This window comes from Ailuropoda melanoleuca, chromosome 2 (genome assembly GCF_002007445.2).
Source record: "Ailuropoda melanoleuca isolate Jingjing chromosome 2, ASM200744v2, whole genome shotgun sequence".
NCBI classification, from domain to species: Eukaryota; Metazoa; Chordata; class Mammalia; order Carnivora; family Ursidae; genus Ailuropoda; species Ailuropoda melanoleuca.
In genome coordinates this window covers 100,164,540-100,182,587 of record NC_048219.1, presented here as the reverse complement: position 1 = coordinate 100,182,587, position 18,048 = coordinate 100,164,540, and the positions used below count along the sequence as shown (strand labels likewise).

At 53.3% G+C, this 18,048-nt stretch overlaps 1 protein-coding gene across 1 annotated transcript; it reads left to right on the top strand.

Annotated features, from left to right (window-relative positions):
* Window positions 1-12,331: 12,331 nt before the first annotated feature.
* On the top strand, window positions 12,332-17,927 carry TMEM37 (transmembrane protein 37). Its single transcript, XM_019797880.2, has 2 exons — window positions 12,332-12,551; window positions 17,266-17,927. Exons 1-2 carry the CDS (start codon window positions 12,531-12,533, stop codon window positions 17,836-17,838), a joined length of 594 nt encoding a protein of 197 aa, XP_019653439.1. The 5' UTR covers window positions 12,332-12,530; the 3' UTR covers window positions 17,839-17,927.
* Window positions 17,928-18,048: the final 121 nt, after the last annotated feature.

Below are 18,048 nucleotides of genomic sequence, written 5' to 3'. Positions count from 1 at the left end.
ATCCTGCTGTGGTTCTTTGTGCAGTATGCAGTGTCCTCTACCTGCATACTTTTAGGCAGTTAAGGGGAAGGCCCAAATTTCTTCCTGAGTCTTCTGTGCCTTGATCATTTTCAGCCTGAAATAATTTGTAAGGCAAAGTGGTACATCTTGGGGCCACTCGTTCTGAACCCCTACAGTGGTGACCTGGGGTAAGTAGCAGAACAGCCCAGCCCCCCCTGCCCAGGAGGGTGTGGGGTGGGCAGACTGAGAGCCGCACACCTACAATTCTCCTGCCTGGTCCACTTTCCAACGACATTTTGCCCAGAGAGAGGCATTTCCTGGTTCTCTGTTCGCCATGTTGGCAGCCGGGCATTCCGGAATAGCTCTAGAAAATACTATGGTAGACTTAGGAGACTCTTTAAATAAGGGCTCTTTTCAGAGCCCCCAGGATGTGAGCAGTGAGTCCGGGTCGTGAGGGTCCTGCTGGGGTTCCGAGTGCCGACCTTACAGAGAGGCCTGGGGTTAAACCCCCCAGTGCCATTACCGTCTGTATGTGCCTGGGTCTGTTGCTTAACCTCTCTGTGCTTGTTTCCTCTCTCCAAATGGATATGAGTAGTTCCTGCCTTAAAAGGGTGAGATGAGGAGTAAATCAAACAATACATTCTAGCATGCTTGGCACAGTACCTAGGACATAAGCACTCCCCAAATATTACTATTATAATTGGGCCTCTAACACAAACCACACATTAATACCTTATTTATCTGACTGCACATAAATCAGTCTTCCAAATATTTGCAGCTGGCCCCGTCAGGCACCAGTGCCATTAAGTCCCTCGTGGACTCCCTGTCCTCTTAAGCAACTTTTCCCATTGACCTGAGGACGTAGGAATGCCAAGCAGTGTAAGAAGTGAATTCCGTAATGACTGCAGGGACTCTGACTGGTGGGGAAATTTTGGAGGGCTTATTTTCCGCTTCTCACTTGTGTTTGAAACATGGTACACTGCCAAGTAAATGGATAAGCAAGTCTCTCCCGAGAGATGTGCAAACAGACGTAGTCATATCGGTCCACACCGTACATACCTACACACACGTGGTCTCTGACTTAGAACAGCTCCCACCCTGCGCGTCTGAACCCACACTGGTCTGCAAGCAGTGGTAAGCAGACACACGAGCAAAACTCTAAGGTCAAAATGTTATAGGATTTTTTTCTCCACGGCAGCCTGCGGTTTTTGGTCCCGCCACTTCAAAGAATGAAGAGGTAGGCCCGACAGAGTGGTGGGCAGCAAAGCAAGGTTTATTGAGCGAGAGCAAGGCAGTAGTACAGAGCTCCTGAGGAGGGAGGGGACCCCACACGGTTGCCACCAGAGTTTTTAAGTCTAGGGGTTTTTATGGGCTTGTTGGTGGGCTGTTTTAATTTGATTAACCCTCCCTGTGCCTGGCATCCAATCAGGTTTTTGTCACATGGAAAAGGGGGGAAGGCTCCTTCCAGGGTGGTGTAAAATCCTTTTTAAGTGTGGTTTCCTGTTGTGGGCACCTGGGTGACTCAGATGGTTAAGCGTCTGCCTTTGGCTCAGGTCCTGATCTCTAGTTCCTGGGATCAAGCCCCTTGTTGGGCTCCTGGCCCAGTGGGGAGTCTGCTTCTCCCTCTGCCTCTCGCCCCTGCTCATGCTATTTCTCTCTCTCTCTCTCTCAAATGACTAAATTTTAAAAATCTTGGGGGAAAAAAAAAAGATGGTTTCCCCTTAGGGCGGGGCCCCCTTGTCCCTGCCTGCCTGCCTTCCAATTATCCTTCATCAAAACATCTTCTCTGAACCCAGAAGAGAAGGTAGGCGAGAAACTAAGAAAAGGAGAAAGACTTAGGACAGAGATTTTCAATCTCAACTGCATATTAAGATAGTCTGGGGAGCCTTAAGAAAGAATGCCCATGCCTGGCCCCACAGAGACACTGAGTTGATTGGTCTGGGGTGGGGGTTGGCCTTGGGTGTCTTTTTAAAAGTCCCCCAGGAGATGCTAATATGCAGGTAGGGTTGACAATCCTGGTTTAGAGTTTAGCGTCAGCCTAAAAACTTTCTGTAGTTCCCCTTTTCTACACAGCCTGGTAGTGCTCAAATCAGGGATCTGTCTCCATGAACCGTTATCCGCATATTGAAAAGTTTACTTCCTTCAGGGAAGTAAATTGGTCATTTACCACTTAATGTTATTTAGTTCCTCACACCCAGTTGAGTTTCAGGTCAATAAAGGAAGGAAGCTGGGGAAAGGGGAAGTTAGAGAATGCTGGGGAGGGGACCTGGGCAGGGTGTGCCCCAGCCACAACTCTAGAGTCTAGGACAATGTTGTTAACTGGCCAGCCCCGACCACTAAATCTCAGCTTCCATCCGTTGAGCAGCCATAGCTGGGGACCACTGGTTTAGGAGGAAAAAGTCACCAGGAAGCAGACTGGTACAAGAAAGAAGATATTGTTGGAGGACAAAAAGTTTTCCCCTACCCTCTTATGTTAAGTCATGGGGGCCTGTGAATTAAACAGACAAATGCCAGCTTAGCAAGAGCAAAGACAGAATTTAATCAGGTACAAACACAAGTACACACACACACACACACACACACACACACACACCACGACTGAAAGAGGTAGTCGGAATTTGGTGCTTCTATGCCACCTAAATAGAGAAGGGAGAGGGGAAGAAGGGACTCTTGGAAAGAACAAATGACTTCTTAACAGGGGAAGTAGGAGAAAAAGGGCACTTATGGGAAAACAAACAACTTTGGGAAAGATAAACAGGCTCTCAGGAGAGCAGATGGGAGATGTGATACTGTGACAATGTCTGTTTAGTTGGGAGGCCAATTTTTAGTCTCTAGTGATAAGAGTCCATCCACCCTTGTTGCTCTCGGGGAGGGGATTTATGATGATAGGGTTAGAAAGCTAGCAGAAGACGCCACCCCATAATAGGCCACTTTGTCATAAGAATTATTTTAAGCAGAAGGCAACTGAGAAGAAGCAGAGACAAGAAAAGTTCTCTGCCCTCCCCCTACTTCCCTAAAAGCAGAACATCCATTTACAAAGGTGTCCGTCCTCCCCTCTCCACCAGGAAAGACAAAACTTCCTTACAGGGGACAACTGTAGACCCTTATCAGCCCAGACACAGCCCCAGAGGAAGCTACCTTGCAAGCTTACAGACTAGCCCTCACCTTCCACTGATCTCCCCCGTGGACTTGCCTTCCCACAACTCGCTGCCCTGGAAACTTCGCCTTTTTCTTTTGTCTTGCCATTTTTTATTTCCCTTGTATGTAGACTCTCAAAAGAAAAAAAAAAGGAACAAACAAAAACGGACTCAAATACAGAGAACAAACTGGTGGTTGGGGGAGGGGAAATGAATGAACTAGGTGAAGGGGATGAAGGGGTACCAACTTCCAGGTGTGAAATTAATAAGTCACGAAGATGAAAAGCACAGCTTAGGGAAGAGATAAGAGTCAGCGATATTGTAATAATGTTGTATGGTGACAGACGGTGGCTACACTTATCACGGTGAGCACTGGGCAGTGCGTGGAACTGTCCAGTCTCTAAGTGGTACACCCGAAACTAATCTAACATTGTATATCAATTATACTTTAATAATAAATAATAAAATAAAATAAATGCATTGTTCTTTTATTAAAATGGTGCATAGCCAAGTTCTAAGCTACCCCTTTGAGTTACTAATCACTGAGTGCTCCCCCCTTACGCTCACAAACTTCCATTTGTTTTTCTCTTGTTTATCCGTCTTTTGTCAGTCTAATCGGCAGGGCCCCAGACAATGAACCAAAGATCATAGCGGGAAAACAGCTTTTCCTTCCCTTAAGTTCTTTTGAGGCTCTGCTTTTAGGTGGATGAGGCAGTCCAGAAAAACAAACAGAACAACTTAGTCTCAAACAACTTCAGCTCCAAAGGGTTTTGATGTCCCGGGGTGAATTCTGGATCCCTTCAATATGAAACACTTCACCTCTTTGAGACCTGGGCCTGTGTTCTGGGAAAATGATGGAAAATTTCTTCCTTGCCCCCTGTACGGCAGTTCTCCGAGATGGCAGCCCTGGGGCCATAAGACAGCTCCAGTGGGCCACCACGTACAACCAGTTTCTAGGAGAGGCACACCCGAGTCAAAGCAGGAAACTCCCCCCGTCCTCCCCTCCAAAAAGCTTAGAAAACAAAAGGGGAGAAAGTTTGGAACATACTACCTCCATGGTTAGGAAAACCTTTTTATACCTACAAATAAATATGTAAATGTGTAATATGCACCTCTATCATGAATTATAGTCCGTTAGGAAGTTGGAGTTTGGGGCCTTCTCCATCCCTACCATGTACTTGTCACCCCACCACCCCCACAGAGCACATCAGCAGGTGTTCAGACTGATAAAAATTGGGAACAGCGGTTCTTTGATTGGGTCAGTAGTTTAGACCAGTGGTCACCAATCATCGTGAGAGGCAGAATTGGAGGAACCCGTTGCCATGAATGCCTAGGAGTCCACATGCAAACGTGTACTTTTCTCAGTCAAGAAACTATCATGTAGGACTCTGAAAATTTTTTTGGAGTTATAAAAATGTCCTGGTTTATACCCACCGAAATAGCAAATTTTAACAAAAAGAATAAAATCAGATGTCGACAAGGATGTGGGGAGACGGAAGCTGACGCAGCTGCTGGTGCTGGTATGCGCTGAGGACTCGTTTCGGGGAGCGGCAGGCACATTCAGCAAATTCAAGTACATACATGGGCTTCGTGCCCCGGCATCTTGGGACCAGGTCACGCGGATTTGTTAAGTTGTTTGAGAACATTCAATTCTGCCAGAAAAATGGGAAGGATGAAACTCCGTAGGTGTTGAGTATAGATCAATAGGACATAACAGAGAGACCAAACAATGGTACTGTGAATATAGACAGAAAGGGGTCGAAGGAGCAGAAGATGCTAACTACTCCTGGTGTGTTACATTTCCCGGGGGGGGGGCACAGACTATTTATAAAACTAGATATACACAAAGCATACAGGGCACTTGATACTCCTGGTGTTGATGGGGCTTCCCACTCACTGGTCTCCCATTCTGCCCCAGAGGTCCTCTGCCAGAGAAAGCCCAGGGCTGATCGTTAGACTTTTGGTGAGTTACGGCTGGGTCAGGCCCACTATTCCTTTGACTCTAATACAGCAAGAGTGTGTGTTTGCCCCAAGGCACCTTCTGTCTGCTGGGCGCCTTGCTCAAACGTCAACTCCAGCTGGTATAATTCACCTTCAGTAGAAAAGGAGAGAGAGTGAGATAAGACAAAAGAGCATTGCATACTCGGGACCCAGGTAGTACATGCCTTCCAGCCCTGCCCTAGGTATGTGCACCCACTCCATCTCTTCCCGTCTTCTCTCTGCGTGCTATGAATTGATTGAATACTCCCTGTGAGTCAGACATCCTATTCATCAGTGTGGTTGGCAGGGGGTGGGGGCTCCGAAGTGACCTACAGCTCATCACGGAGGTAGAGACAATGCAGTGAAGGGATGGAATACGGCTCTCTGCAGCAGTAAGGAGCTCAACCAGGGGCTTTCAAGCTTTTTTTACTGGAACCCACAGTGAGAAGTATTTTTCCCATCGTAATTCATAACTAACTAGCTACTCCCGCCAAATTGTTTCCAGTAGCCGCTACTGGAACCTAACCTACCATGTGGAAAACACTGAATTAGAATTAGATCTACATTAACAGGGATGGTCTTCAGTCAAGCTGCTGGGTGAAAAAAAATAGGAAATAGGGGCACCTGGGTGCCTCAGTTGGTTAAATATATGCCTGGAGCTCGGGTCATGATCCCAGGACTCTGGGATCAAGTCCCACATTGGGCTCCTTGCTCAATGGGAGTCTGCGTCTCCCTCTCCCTCTGCTGCTCTCCCTACTTGTGCTCTCTCTCTCTCTCAAATAAACAAATAAAATCGTAAAAGAAAAAAAAGGAAACAAAACAAGATTTATAGCCCAATGACACTTAGGAAAGCCAAAAGCACGTGCACGCGCACACGGATCCGCACATCGTTAAGGATACATAGCTAACACGTTAAAGTGGGTGCCAGTAGGGAAATGAACAAAAAGAAGGTGAATGCCAGGAGGATCTTGAGTGCAAGGATCATGCCACTGTGCCATGCTCAGAGCAGAATGGTTGACTGTGCCCTCAACCTGGGTCTGACAAAACAGAGACGGGGTGGGAGTAGGTCTCTTGCTGGAAAAGTTGGAGAATCACATAAATCTCCAGCAATACGAAGAAGCTGGAGAATGCCACACTTAGAATTCTTGAGATGCATTAATAAAATCAGTTTATAAGGGCCAGAGACAAAATATCATCCAGGGCACATTTGGAAGAGAGGAAGAAGGGTCCCTTCACCAGCGACAAGGAGAAGCCCTCTGAAAAGGAGAGGGTGGGCTTGGAAGCTTGCAAAGAGGAGAACTGGAGGCATGATTGGTCAGTATATATACCCTGCCTTGCTTCCATCCCTTTCTTGCCCACAGCCTCTGCTGCCCAGGAGGCCGTATCTTACAATGTGACCCTGTCCCCAGCCCTCGGTCACAGTTTTTCTGGACGGGTTTGACCCCTGGCCCCAGAGTAACCAGCACGAGGCTGTCAGTTTCCCTTTAAACTGAGCAGCTTGGCTGTCCTGGCCTAAGGGGGTTCTGTCTCCAGACCCTGAACACGAAAGGGAGATATCACCAGCATAGGAGTGAGAGCTGCTGCAGGCTGGTCCTGAGTTTGGGCAGGACAGACTGGGGTGGGTCTCAGGCAGGCCAGGGTGACAGGGAACCAAAACCAGGGCCAAGCAAGAGAAGGCAGTGGTGGTGGGGTAGAAATATGCAGACACTGCAAACGCGGCTGGGTTACTTTCCAAGCGCAACACCGAGCTGGGCTTCCACACTGACGTCTTACGACGGCCAGGTGGGCAACACATAGGAGTGGACAGAGCCCGGGGTAAGATCGGTGGGGCCCGCAGAACACCGTCTGTCCAAAGAACATCCACCCAAAGTGGCCATCATGCCCACATGGGAAAAGGACCCTTAGGGTTCCAAGGTGTTGCATTTTCTAGAAAAGCCAGAAATCAAGGATTCAGGAGAAAGCCTCCCAATTTTGGAATTGATATTTTTTGCTTTTAATTAGAAAACACTGTGGACAAAACATGTCCGCAGATGGAGGACGGTTAGCAGTGAGCGCGCAGAGGCACTGCCCCTGTCCTGGGGAGACAATCCTCGCCCAGTGAATTCCCTAGAGACTTTTGTCTCCCTTATCACTCCTCCCAGATCCTTTGACCCAGCCAGTTTTTCTTGTAAACATCAAATCTAATAACCTGGGTGGAGGGGTATTTCCTGGGCTTCCCCAGAGCTTAGGCTGTCTAAACCATTTAATTCCCCCTGTCATCAGTCTGTGCTCACCAACCATTCCTGCTGCCTAATCTTGATATCTGGGCACTTTGATCTCAATGGGGTGCCCTGATTAGGGAAGAACACTGCCCTTTTCTCAGGGCCGGGCTAGCAGTCTGTTCTATACCACCTCTGAGTGGACTTGGTTAATAGGGAACCGTCCCCAAGAGACTGGCTGCCACGGAGTATGCTAACAAGTCCAGCATCCCAGTCTGAAAAGAAGGTGCTAGAAGTGTCCCCAGCACAGGTATGAGGTCTGCCTGGAAATCTTTGGGTCCTGGTGCCCCTGAGGCCTCCCATCTCAAGGAAGGACTTGCTTTAGAAAGCAGAGACCCCACAGAAAGGTCGCCCTCGGAGGTCCCATCAACATCACTCCCCACCACCTTCAAAACACGTGTGTGTGTGTGTGTGTGTGTGTGTGTGTGTGTGTGTGTGGTTCTTGCTTCATTCGCTCATGGTGGCTTGGACCACAGCCAGTTCTCCCCACCTCCCCTAGCAGAAGCCGGTGCCAAGGGACTTACTAAGGCTGCAGAGTGAACGTTACACCTGCAGCCTGCCTGGAAGGAAGGAGGGACAGAGGCGAGCCCCTTGGCCCCAAGCCGCTCTAGAATGAGGTAAACAAGGTCTGTGTCGCAATCGTGGCGCCTGCGATAGGGAGGTCAGAACGCACTAGAGTGCAGAGCAGAGGAGACAAAGGGCAGGAGGAGGCCTGGTGTGGAAGGGAGTGGGCCTGGCCCGGAGGAGGGAGCTGGGAGAAGAGGAAGACCCCGTGGGTGAAGGCAGGACAGTGGGGAGGAAGCACGGAGAGGAGAGGGGAGAGGGGAGAGGCTGCAGCGGGTGGTTCCGTTGCATCTCCAAGGCCAGAAAGCAGGCAAGAGTTGGAGAGGTCCGAAGTACAAGGCGAGGGGCAGGCAGGGTTAGTCATCAGCTTTCAAGGTGCTCAGTGAACTGTGGCGCTCCTGGCAGACTCCCTTAGTGCCTTCGGGTCTCCGGAGTGTCTGCCTGCCTTGCCCCTTAGAGCAGGAGCGTCTGCCCCCCAACCCCAGCCCCTCTAGGCAATAAACTCCAGGGGAGGGATCTCCCTCTGCAGGCTGGAGCTCCCAAACAGCAGGGCTGGAGCCCCTTCTCCCACCTAAGCTTCCCTGGGGTTGAGGACACTGGATGGTCCAGACCACAGAATGTCAGGCACTCGTATGCCAGGCAGTCTGCAGGGCATTTCACAACAGCGGCCTCATGGGACCCTCATGACACCAGGAGGGGTAGTTTCCCCATCTGACATCAAAGAGAGGCTTCCAGAGGGGAAGTAATTGGCCCAGAACTCATCTGAAGCCTGGTCCATTTACGGAGGGTCCCTATTTTTAGGATTGGGCATGCAGCAGTGACAGACAGTCCCAGCTCTCAGGGGGCATCTGGTATTTTAGAGGGGAAGACAGAAAATCCAAGAAGCAAACAGAAAAGGTGAGCTAATGTTGAAGAACATACAAAGGTCATAGAGAAGGGCAAGTGCGTCGGTTGCGGGGGGGGGGGGGCGCCATGACTCAGGCTGGGAAGTCAAGGGAGGTCCCGGCCCAGCAGACACCCCTGCCCAGCAGACACCCTAGAAGTAGGGAAGTGGGAGGGCCTCCAGCACAGAGACAAAGTGAGCACGGAAGCCCTGAGACCAGCTGGAGCTTCCTGCCCTGGGCCTGAGTGGCAAGCAGGCAAGGGGAGCTGGACCTGAGCACGAAGGGGTGGGCAGGGATCAGATAAGTCCAGCCTCATGGGCTTTGGGGAAAAGAGATGGGAAGCTGCAAGAAGGAATAGAGGAGGTGGGAGTGGAGGCAGGGAGGCCAGGCAGGAGGCTAGTCCACAGGTATCGGGCTCAGAGGATGGGACCTATGGTAGGGAGAATGGATTGGACCCAGGGTGTGATGGACTGTAGAGATGGAGGATGTGGCCTGAGTCAGGGAAGCCAGGGAGGGAGCAGAAATTAAGGGGAAGCAGATTCTGACAGTAAAATCCAAGCATTTTACCACTGACAGAGACTTTGTCTTTTTCTTCCTTTTCTCTCATTGGCCAGGAAAGTGGTGGGTACATAGTAGGTATTCAATCAACTCATTCATGCATTCAGTGAGTATGTATTGAGCACCTCCTATGTGCCTGGCTTTGTCCTAGGCACTGGGGATATACCAGTGAGCACGGCAATGTCCTTGGCCCCTTGGAGCTTACACTATAGAGGGAGAAGGGATGGGTGCATGCGTGCGTGCGTGCATGCGTGTGTGCGTGTGCGTGTGTGTGTGTGTGTGTGTGTGATTGGTGACTAGAGGGGGTTGTTCTAGATGTGGTGGTCACGGTAGGCTTCCCTGATGAGGTACTCAAAAGAGTAAGGTAGGGAGCCTTACATGTGAGTATCTCGAGGAAGTACATTTCAGACAGAAAGCAACAAGTACAAAGGCCCAGAGATAGGGGAGTGCTTGCTGACCTACCAGCAGATCTATTACTTGCTTCATTAATCAGTACCTATGTCTTTGCCTTGGAAGCCTCTGAGAACAGTGCCTGGGTCTTTTCCGCCGAACAAGAGTGGTCAGAAGGATGGAATGGGAGCCAATTCCTTCCTTTATGCCGTCCCTCTTTTCCCAACACCGGCCAGGCCTAGAAGCAGGGTAGTGGGATGGACAGTTTTTGAAGCTGTCACATGCCTGGAGGAAAGGCAGAGAAAGTCAGAGAATAGGGCCGGTTCTGTGCTGTCCCAGAGGCCATCACTCACCCCCCTGCTATTTCTGCTTTTAATTCCTGGGGTTCCACCCCATCATCCCGCCCCTCACCTCTGGCCCTGCGATGGCCCCCATGGCATGGGGAACCCCTCGTCCCTCCAGATAAGTCATCTCCTGGAGAGTTATTTGCCTCTCTCACCATCTCACCAGGGATTAAGGGTACACCATGGGGGTGCGGTGCCCCCACTCGGCCCCAAGCCCTAGGCACCAAGGCATCTGGGAAACTCGGTGATTCCAGAAAGCAGAGGATCAGCCCAGGTACCAGCTCTCAGACTTGATGCCTGGTTCTCACCACAGACTCCACCCAGACTCTTGGCTGTTCCCCGGGCCTTCCTATGACAGTAAAATGACAGTCACTTCCTCCTTATGATTTCTAAGCCATTTCTGCTTCTCCAGCAATCCTGCTGACGAGACATGTTCTAAATTCCACTGATTCAAGACTTTCTATTCTTACCAAGGAAGCATAACAGGCAATGTATCCCCAAATATGCCTGGCCACACATGGAATCTTAGAAGGCATGTACAAGCACGCGGTGGGGACAGATCACCCAACCTGACAGCTTCCTGATTTTTAGTCCAGGCACTCCCCTCCGGGTCATGTGAAATTCTTCAGGCCCCAGAAACCCAGAAGGTCCCTCCCACAGAGCATCCTAGGGCCCTGGAAAGGGAACCCCCACAGGACCAGGTCCTCTTTTCCTGCACGAGCCCCTCCTCTAGAGCCCAGGGCTGTGGAGGAAGGAGAACCCTGTTTCTGGGAGCCCCAAGTGGAGGAGAAAGCAGGTGAGAGCCATGGAGGGAAGGCCTCCAGCAGGGAGGGGCTGACCAGGCTGGGACTGGCCAGCTGCCCTTTGCCTTAGCTCAGTGGGTCTCCAAGCATGGCTCCCAGACCAGGAGCAGCAGCAGCCCTCTGCTGGAAACACACACAGTGGGGCCCTGCCCTCCAGAAATTCAGGGGTGGCGCCCAGCAATCTGTTTTTATAAGTCCCCCCAGGTGATTTCAGTGCAAAATGGTGGGAAGAGGCGAAACCTGGACTCGGATGGGCAGTTAAGTCCAGTCCTGGCTCTCCACTGGATTTTCCATGTGCGAGGCTGTGAGTGAGGCCTTCCTGCGTCTGCGCCCCGGGACTGGGCTCAGGGATTTTACAAAGTCTCTCTGGCAGTGATAGAATCAGGTGAACTTCTAACCGGGAGATGGAGACTACCTACTGTTACTCTCCCCCAGCTCACACGGCTCTTGGAAAAGAGACAAGTGCCCTGGTTTTGTTGTTGTTGTGTTTTGTTTTGTTTCATTCTTAGCATCTGGAAATTCTCTGGTCCAGGAGAAGTGTAGTTATTTTAAATGTCCTTGGGTAAAGTCACAGGTAAGCTGCCTGCCTGCCTAATTGAGCCAAATAATTTAATTTATCCCACTTAGTTATGGAGAGAGAGGATCTTGCTTTATTTTAAGCAGACATACCCCCCCCCCCAATCAACACACACTTCCCTACAGCTGAGGAGGGAAAGGAGGGTCTTAGTTGGAATCCATTGCCCTAGGACCCTTTCCTCACTCCCACTCCTTTTTGGTGTTGGGACTTTATGGGCTGCCTCCTCTAGAACTCAGGCCCTATCCAAAGTCAAGGAAGAACAATGACTTTTGTTTTGTCCTGTTTGTCTTTTCAGTGGTCCCTGAGGCCAGGAAGGGAGTGGGTTTGTACATCCCCCTCTGGGGGAGAGAAACCGATGGAAGGATTACCCCAGAAAGTTCCACTCCGTTTATACTTGCTGAGGGCCTCGCAAGACCCCGACTTTTCACAAATGTTTTATTTACTAACCCTGGCTCAGAGACGTTAAACAAGCAGCCCAAGGCCACACAGCGGGCGAGGAAGGCAGCAGAGCTGGGCGCGCGCCGCCTCGTCTCTCTGGACGTTACCGCCTGCTCCAGACAAGCTGGGACTGGAACAGACTCCTCTGGCGCCGGCTTGGCCCTCGCTTGAGGAATCAGAGCCCCAGGAGAAGTGGTGCACCCTGGTTCGGGAGCAAGGAAGTTAACTCCCGGCGCCGAAGTCAGCCGGGTCAGCCCTCCCGCGAGCGTCAGATCCTCCTCCCTCAGACTGTGGGGGACCCTTGCCGGCCCAGGCCTGGTCCGCGCCCCCTGGTCGCGAGCCCTCCCTCCCCGCCCCTGCCCGGGGGCTCCTCCAGGCCGCCAGCGCTGACTCAGCGTAAACCGAGCCGCGGAGGGCGGCGGGGCCAGAGGCGCCCAACCCGGGCTCCAGTGCTCGGCTTTGATTGCCCTGTCCCTCTCCCCCGCCCTCCAGCCGCCCTGCTCCGCCCCCGGGGAGAAGTCCCGGCCGGGAGCAGGCGGCTGCAGCCGAGTGGCTGGAGGGCGCGAGGAGGAGCGCGCAGTCGAGCCCGGGCGCAGCATGACTGCCATCGCCGTGCAGGTAACCCCGGGGACCCCGCGGGGCGCTGAGCCGGCTGCCCCCGAGCGGCCTGGGGCTCTGTCCCACCCGGAGGCGGGAGGGGACTTTGCGCGGAGCACCAGATCCAGCCGCGGGGGGACGGGGGTGCCGGGAGTGCCCCGGCGTGCCTGCCCTCTGTTGCAAGCTTGAGGGGTTCGGAGGAAGGTGGGCCGGAAGCAACCTGGGGGCGCCCCCGACCCGCCCAGCGCTGCTCCTGCGCGCGGTCTCCTGCGGCCCTGCAAGCACCCGTGGCTCCCAAGCTGCTTGGGTGGATTTTCCTCCTTCGGGGTCACCAGGAACCATGGTTAGGCTCACCAGAGGGGTGCCTCCTTTTTAAAAACGGAGAGGCGTGTCTGGGGTGGAGGGATGGACACACTCGGCTTGCAAAGTGAGGCATGTCTTATGTAACGTGAGAATGAGTCTCCGGGGAAGCCAGAACTTCTTGGTCAGGGGCTTGAAAGACCATCTCCCAAACGCCTCTCGGTGCTGGGGCGGGGACACACTCGCTGGGCCGCGCGTGGACTTGGCTGTAGCGAGGGGAGGGACCCGCATCCCCCAAAGGTTTGATTCTCAGACTGGTGAAGGATGTTTTTGTTGGCTGAGAACCTACCCGTTCCTGCCCCCCTCCCCTCGGGTGCACTGCTGTCCAAAGGCAACTCAGTGGCGGGACCGCTAGCTACCCTGCGAGCGAGCTTCTCCGCGGCCAGCTCGCCTTGTCCCGAGTCTTCTGGCCGGACGATCCCAACGATTAGAGAGGCTCGCTGACTTTGCCTGCAGATGCCCCAACCCCCCTCCACCCCGACACTGACTCTGGTAGGTGCTGTTCGCCCAGTTTATAGGCAAAGTCACTGAGGCTCAGAGGTGAAGTAGCCAGCCCACGGCAGCCGGCCAAGCGACATAATCGAGATTCAAAGCAGGACTTCTTGGCTACGAACCCTACTTGCTCTTTCTACTTTTTACTAACAGGAGAAACCTTACCGCCGGTCACCCCTCAAACCCCATCTAGCCAGGACACAACCGCCGGGGCGGGGGGCAGGAGGGACGGTTTGCAGCGAGCCCCTCCTCTTTGCTCTGGATCAGAACCTTGGGTCTTGAGGGGGAAGCGTCCAGGACAGGCCCTGGGAAGAAGGGGCCCCGCAGTGAAAAGGGTGGGACCGGGTGTGGTTTCTCCCCTCCGGAAGCCCCGCGGTCCAGCTGCGGAGAGGGACTTGTAAACAAGGATTTAGAAGACGTGTGGGGAAATGAGTGCTAAATTAAGAGGTGCAACATCGGCAGGCTGGATTAACGGGGCTGGGGCCTTGTGTGCCGAGCCCGGAGCGGCCAGGCGCCGGAAGACTGGCAGCAGGTGAGGGACCTCGTTAGCGTAGGGAGAGGAGGGGAAGGGCTGTGGCGAGCGCGTGCGCGAGAGGAGCGCAAGCCCCGAGGCTCTGCCCGGAGGGTGGGGCGCGGCGCAGGCTGCCCTGCGGGGTGGTAGCTGTCCCGGTCTGCCAGTGGTCGCTGATGTTTAGGAGCCCCTTAAAGCCCGGCCAGGGGCTCTTCTAAGCTCTTGGGATAACTCATTCCAGCCCCACCCACAACCACTGGGAGGAAGATGCTGTCTCTTCCTTCGTAGGTGAGAAAACCCGGAGAAAGCGGATGCCTGCGTGCTAGAGGACAGCAAAAAGCAGACTAGCTGGGGGTGTGCAGGCCCACTCTTTAGGAAGCTGGCCAAGAAATTTGGTTGATAATGATGGGGGCCTGACCTGGGCCTGCGCAGAGTGGGGAGAGGCTGGAGGCATGTATGGGGAGGGGAGTGTTGGGGATGTGAGGATGGAATAGTGAGCAGGGCCTCTGGGGTTGAGGGGAGCCGGTGGGGTCCTGGGGTGTAGAAGAAAAAAAGACCTTGGCATTGGACTCAGTGGCCCAGGAGTGTCGAGTGACCCTGTCCTAGATCATAGAAATCATTCGGGTTTAGAGATGGAAAAGAGAAACACATTTTTTCATGGAGGAGAAGAGATTAAAGTGCCTTGGCCAAGGTCCCACAGCTGGAGGCGGGCAGGGCAGGGGCAGGACGAGACAACCTTGATTCCCTCTTGTCCACTGGCCCTCCGCTGACCGCACTGCTGCGAGCTGCTTTCCAGGCGAAGGTTTTAGGCTCTGGGTCACTGAAAGTCAGCAGAGCTGCGTGTGGTGCGGGGTGGTTAGGAATGAAGACTCCAATATGCGTTGATCCTGTTGCTCATATCATCAGTAGCCCCCCCAAGCACCTTTACATACACCATCTCATTTAATCCTTGGGAGTTTTCTTGGTGATCAGAGAGTTTACACGAAGCCCTGCATTGAGTGGGAGGGGGAAGAAATGAGCTCTATTCCCTTTGATCCCAGTGTGATGTCTGAAGGGCTGGAGACTAAAGTCCAGTCTGTGCCCAAGGCAGGTGGGGCTGAGCAGGGGACAGGACATACCTGTTCTCTAGTTTCTGGGTCCTGTGTTTCGTGACTTGATTGAGGCCTTGCATCTGGCGCTCTCCCAGCCCAGGACCTTCCTTACCAACCAACTTCTAGGGGCCTCGTCACCTGGCCAGGTAACTTCATGACACCTGCTCTCCTGCAGGGGTCGCCAATTCCATTGTGTAGATGAGACACCAAGGGCCAAAGAGGTTCAGAAGCCACCCAAGGACAAACGCCTTTAATGGTTTGTAGACACAGAGGTTTCAAGATTTCCTTAGTCTGTTTCTTAGCAGGAAAGCCTTTTTTTTTTTTTTCCGCCTGATGAAATCCCAACACACACTCCATAGGCTCCCAGTGTCTCCAGCAGGGAAGAAGGACCCATTGTGGTTGAAGTGCGGGAGCAGTCCTAGCTGGCCAGCTCAGTGACCTCTACTCCCCCTGCTTCAGCACCTGGACGCCGCTTAGGAAGCAAGGGGTCGTGGTTTGAGAACCACAGCCGACTCCACTGGGGTGTTCTTCATAATGCCCCAGGCTACCTCTGTCTGGGGATGAGTCAGGGCCCTGACCCCACCTCGGGCATCCCTCTGTGCTCCCTGCTCCTTTTTCTCACCGGTAATACTGAGCCCCTAGCACAAAGGCCGGTAGTTGGAAGGCCCCCATCGGTATGTATTGGCTGAGTGCATCCCACGCCCGCACATCACGTAATTGTCCAGGCAGCGGTTACAGGCTTCATTGTGATTTAGGTTGAGTGATCTTGGGGAAGTCATCTGACCTCTGCGCGACATAGTTTCTCTCTTTACACACCCCCGGGGGAGCTCCTTCTCTAGTAACCTCACAGATTGGAGTAAAAGAGGGCCCTGCTTAGGCGAAGCGCTGAAAGCAAACCAGGTCCTTAACTCCTGTGTCCCTCGGGGCTGGACCTTAGTGGTATCAGGTTAGCAGTCGCCCTGATGTTCCTGCTGGGGCTCAGACTGCGGGAGTCTCCCGGGGCGTGGCTATGTAAGTACAAGTCAAAAGGGAATGGATAACTCGTGGTCAGAACAGTGAAGAAAACAGGGCGCCTGACAGGAGACCTGGTTTGGGGGTAGGGTTGGGGAGGCAGGAAAGATCTCTGAGGAAGGGACGTTTCCACGGAAACACGAAGAATGGAGAAAAGGAGGTAGCCTGGAGAAGAGCCTTTTAGACCTGAGGGGCCAGTAGGTCTGAGGAAGAACGTTCTAGGCTTGTCCTTGGGTCTGCAAAGAGTGCTGCTGTGTCTGAGCAAGGGGGGAGCAGGAAGAGTGTGCTGGGGGGTGAAGTGGGAGAGGGAGGTAGGGTAGAGGTGCAGGGCTTGTGGGCAGTGGTAAGGAGTTTGACCCTTTGAAGTATTTTTCCTTTTTTGCTTTCTAGTTGGGGATGGAGCCCTTGCCTGGCGGGTGTCCTGGGGCTGTGAGACAAGGGCACCTCACTGGACGCCTGGCCCAGTTTGCCCGAAGAGAGGGGCGGGCGCACCCTTCAGGCCTCAAACTAGAGGCTGAAGGAGAGTCTCTGGTAGCCTGTCTACGCCCAGAAGCTGCTAGACAGACATAACGATTGGCAAAATCTGGGTGGGGTTCAGGTTGAGGCTGAGCAAGACTGGAGGGCAAAGTGCAAACATTTTCAGTACCGAGGAAAACAGGGTAATAACATGGAGTCCGGTACGTGCAGAACCAGCTAGGTGGAGATGAGGGTAAAACTGAAGTGTACTGGGAAGTCCTGGGAGGGGGGAAGGTAGCCTTGTATTAGCGTGCTAATAAAAAAAAAAATACTAATAATCTGGTGCCTGGATTCTTGCTTTGTGTACAAAGAAACCCAGGGGTACTGCAAGTTCAAGGTCACACCAGCCTGGCCTGACAAGTTTCCTGAATTCAGAACAGACTAGGACCTGCCAGCCTGCTGGTCAATAGAATTTGGATTTCTTATTCGTGAAGATCATTAAAGAAAGAAAGGTCAGGGAACCTTCCATGCCTGGTGAATAGTTGGACAGTCGGTGCTTCTAGGTCTTCAATCGAGGACAGGGAGCAGGTGGAATGGGGGGGGAACGGCTCCCCCAGCAGGTGGGTCTGTGCTGAAAACTAAGGAGGAGTTAGGAAGGAAGCGACTTGCAAAGGTGGGCATTCTGGGTCTCGAAGGAGACTGCCGCAGAAAATAAGGCTTGGGGAAGCTAGGGACAGGGACAAGGGTTTTCCGTGAAGAGGTTGGAGGGGTGGAGCAGGGCCTTCCCTGACATGCCCTCTTTGGTGTCTTCCAGGCCCAGAGGCTGCTGGCCCAGAGGAGGCCCCAGCGGCCCTTCTTGGAATCCTTCATCCGGGCCCTCATCATTGTGTGTGCTGCCCTGGCCTTGGTCCTCTCTTCCATCTCCATCTGCGATGGCCACTGGCTGCTGGCTGAGGACCGCCTCTTCGGGCTCTGGCACTTCTGCACTTCCTCCAACCAGACGGGGACACACTGTCTCAGAGACCTGAGTCGGGCCCAAGTGCCCGGGCTGGCCGTGGGCATGGTCCTGGCCCGTAGCATGGGCGCCTTGGCCGTGGTGGCCGCCATTTTGGGCCTAGAGCTCCTCATGGTGTCCCAGGTGTGTGAGGACCTCCACTCACGGAGCAAGTGGGCCGTGGGCTCTGTGGTCCTCCTCATCTCCTTCGTCCTCTCCTCCGGGGGGCTCCTGAGTTTTGTGATTCTCCTCTGGAACCATGTCACGCTCACTGGCTTCACCCTGATGTTCTGGTGCGAGTTCACGGCCTCCTTCCTCTTCTTTCTCAATGCCATCAGTGGCCTTCACATCAACAGCATCACCCAGCCCTGGGGCCAACCAAGGAAATTTTAGGCCCCCCTCCTAAATCCGAGGACTTGAGTTTCTACAAGCAAGTGTGGTCAAGATGGGACTTTTCCAACGTGTGACCTCTGGTGGGGGTGGGGGTGGGGCAGGGGGTGGGTTGAGCGGTTGGCCAGAAGCAGCCCAGCGGCCTTTGCAGCTGGCCTGCGGGGCCAGAGGCCACGAGGGTGGCTCAGTGCCCCCAGCTGCACGGCTTAGCCA

What these genes read in the sequence shown, in the direction of transcription:
- TMEM37 (XM_019797880.2), top strand. Translation starts at nt 12,531, where the DNA reads ATGACTGCCATCGCCGTGCAG. An exon ending in TGACTGCCATCGCCGTGCAG is followed by an intron (nt 12,552 to 17,265) that starts GTAACCCCGGGG and finishes GGTGTCTTCCAG; the next exon opens with GCCCAGAGGCTGCTGGCCCA.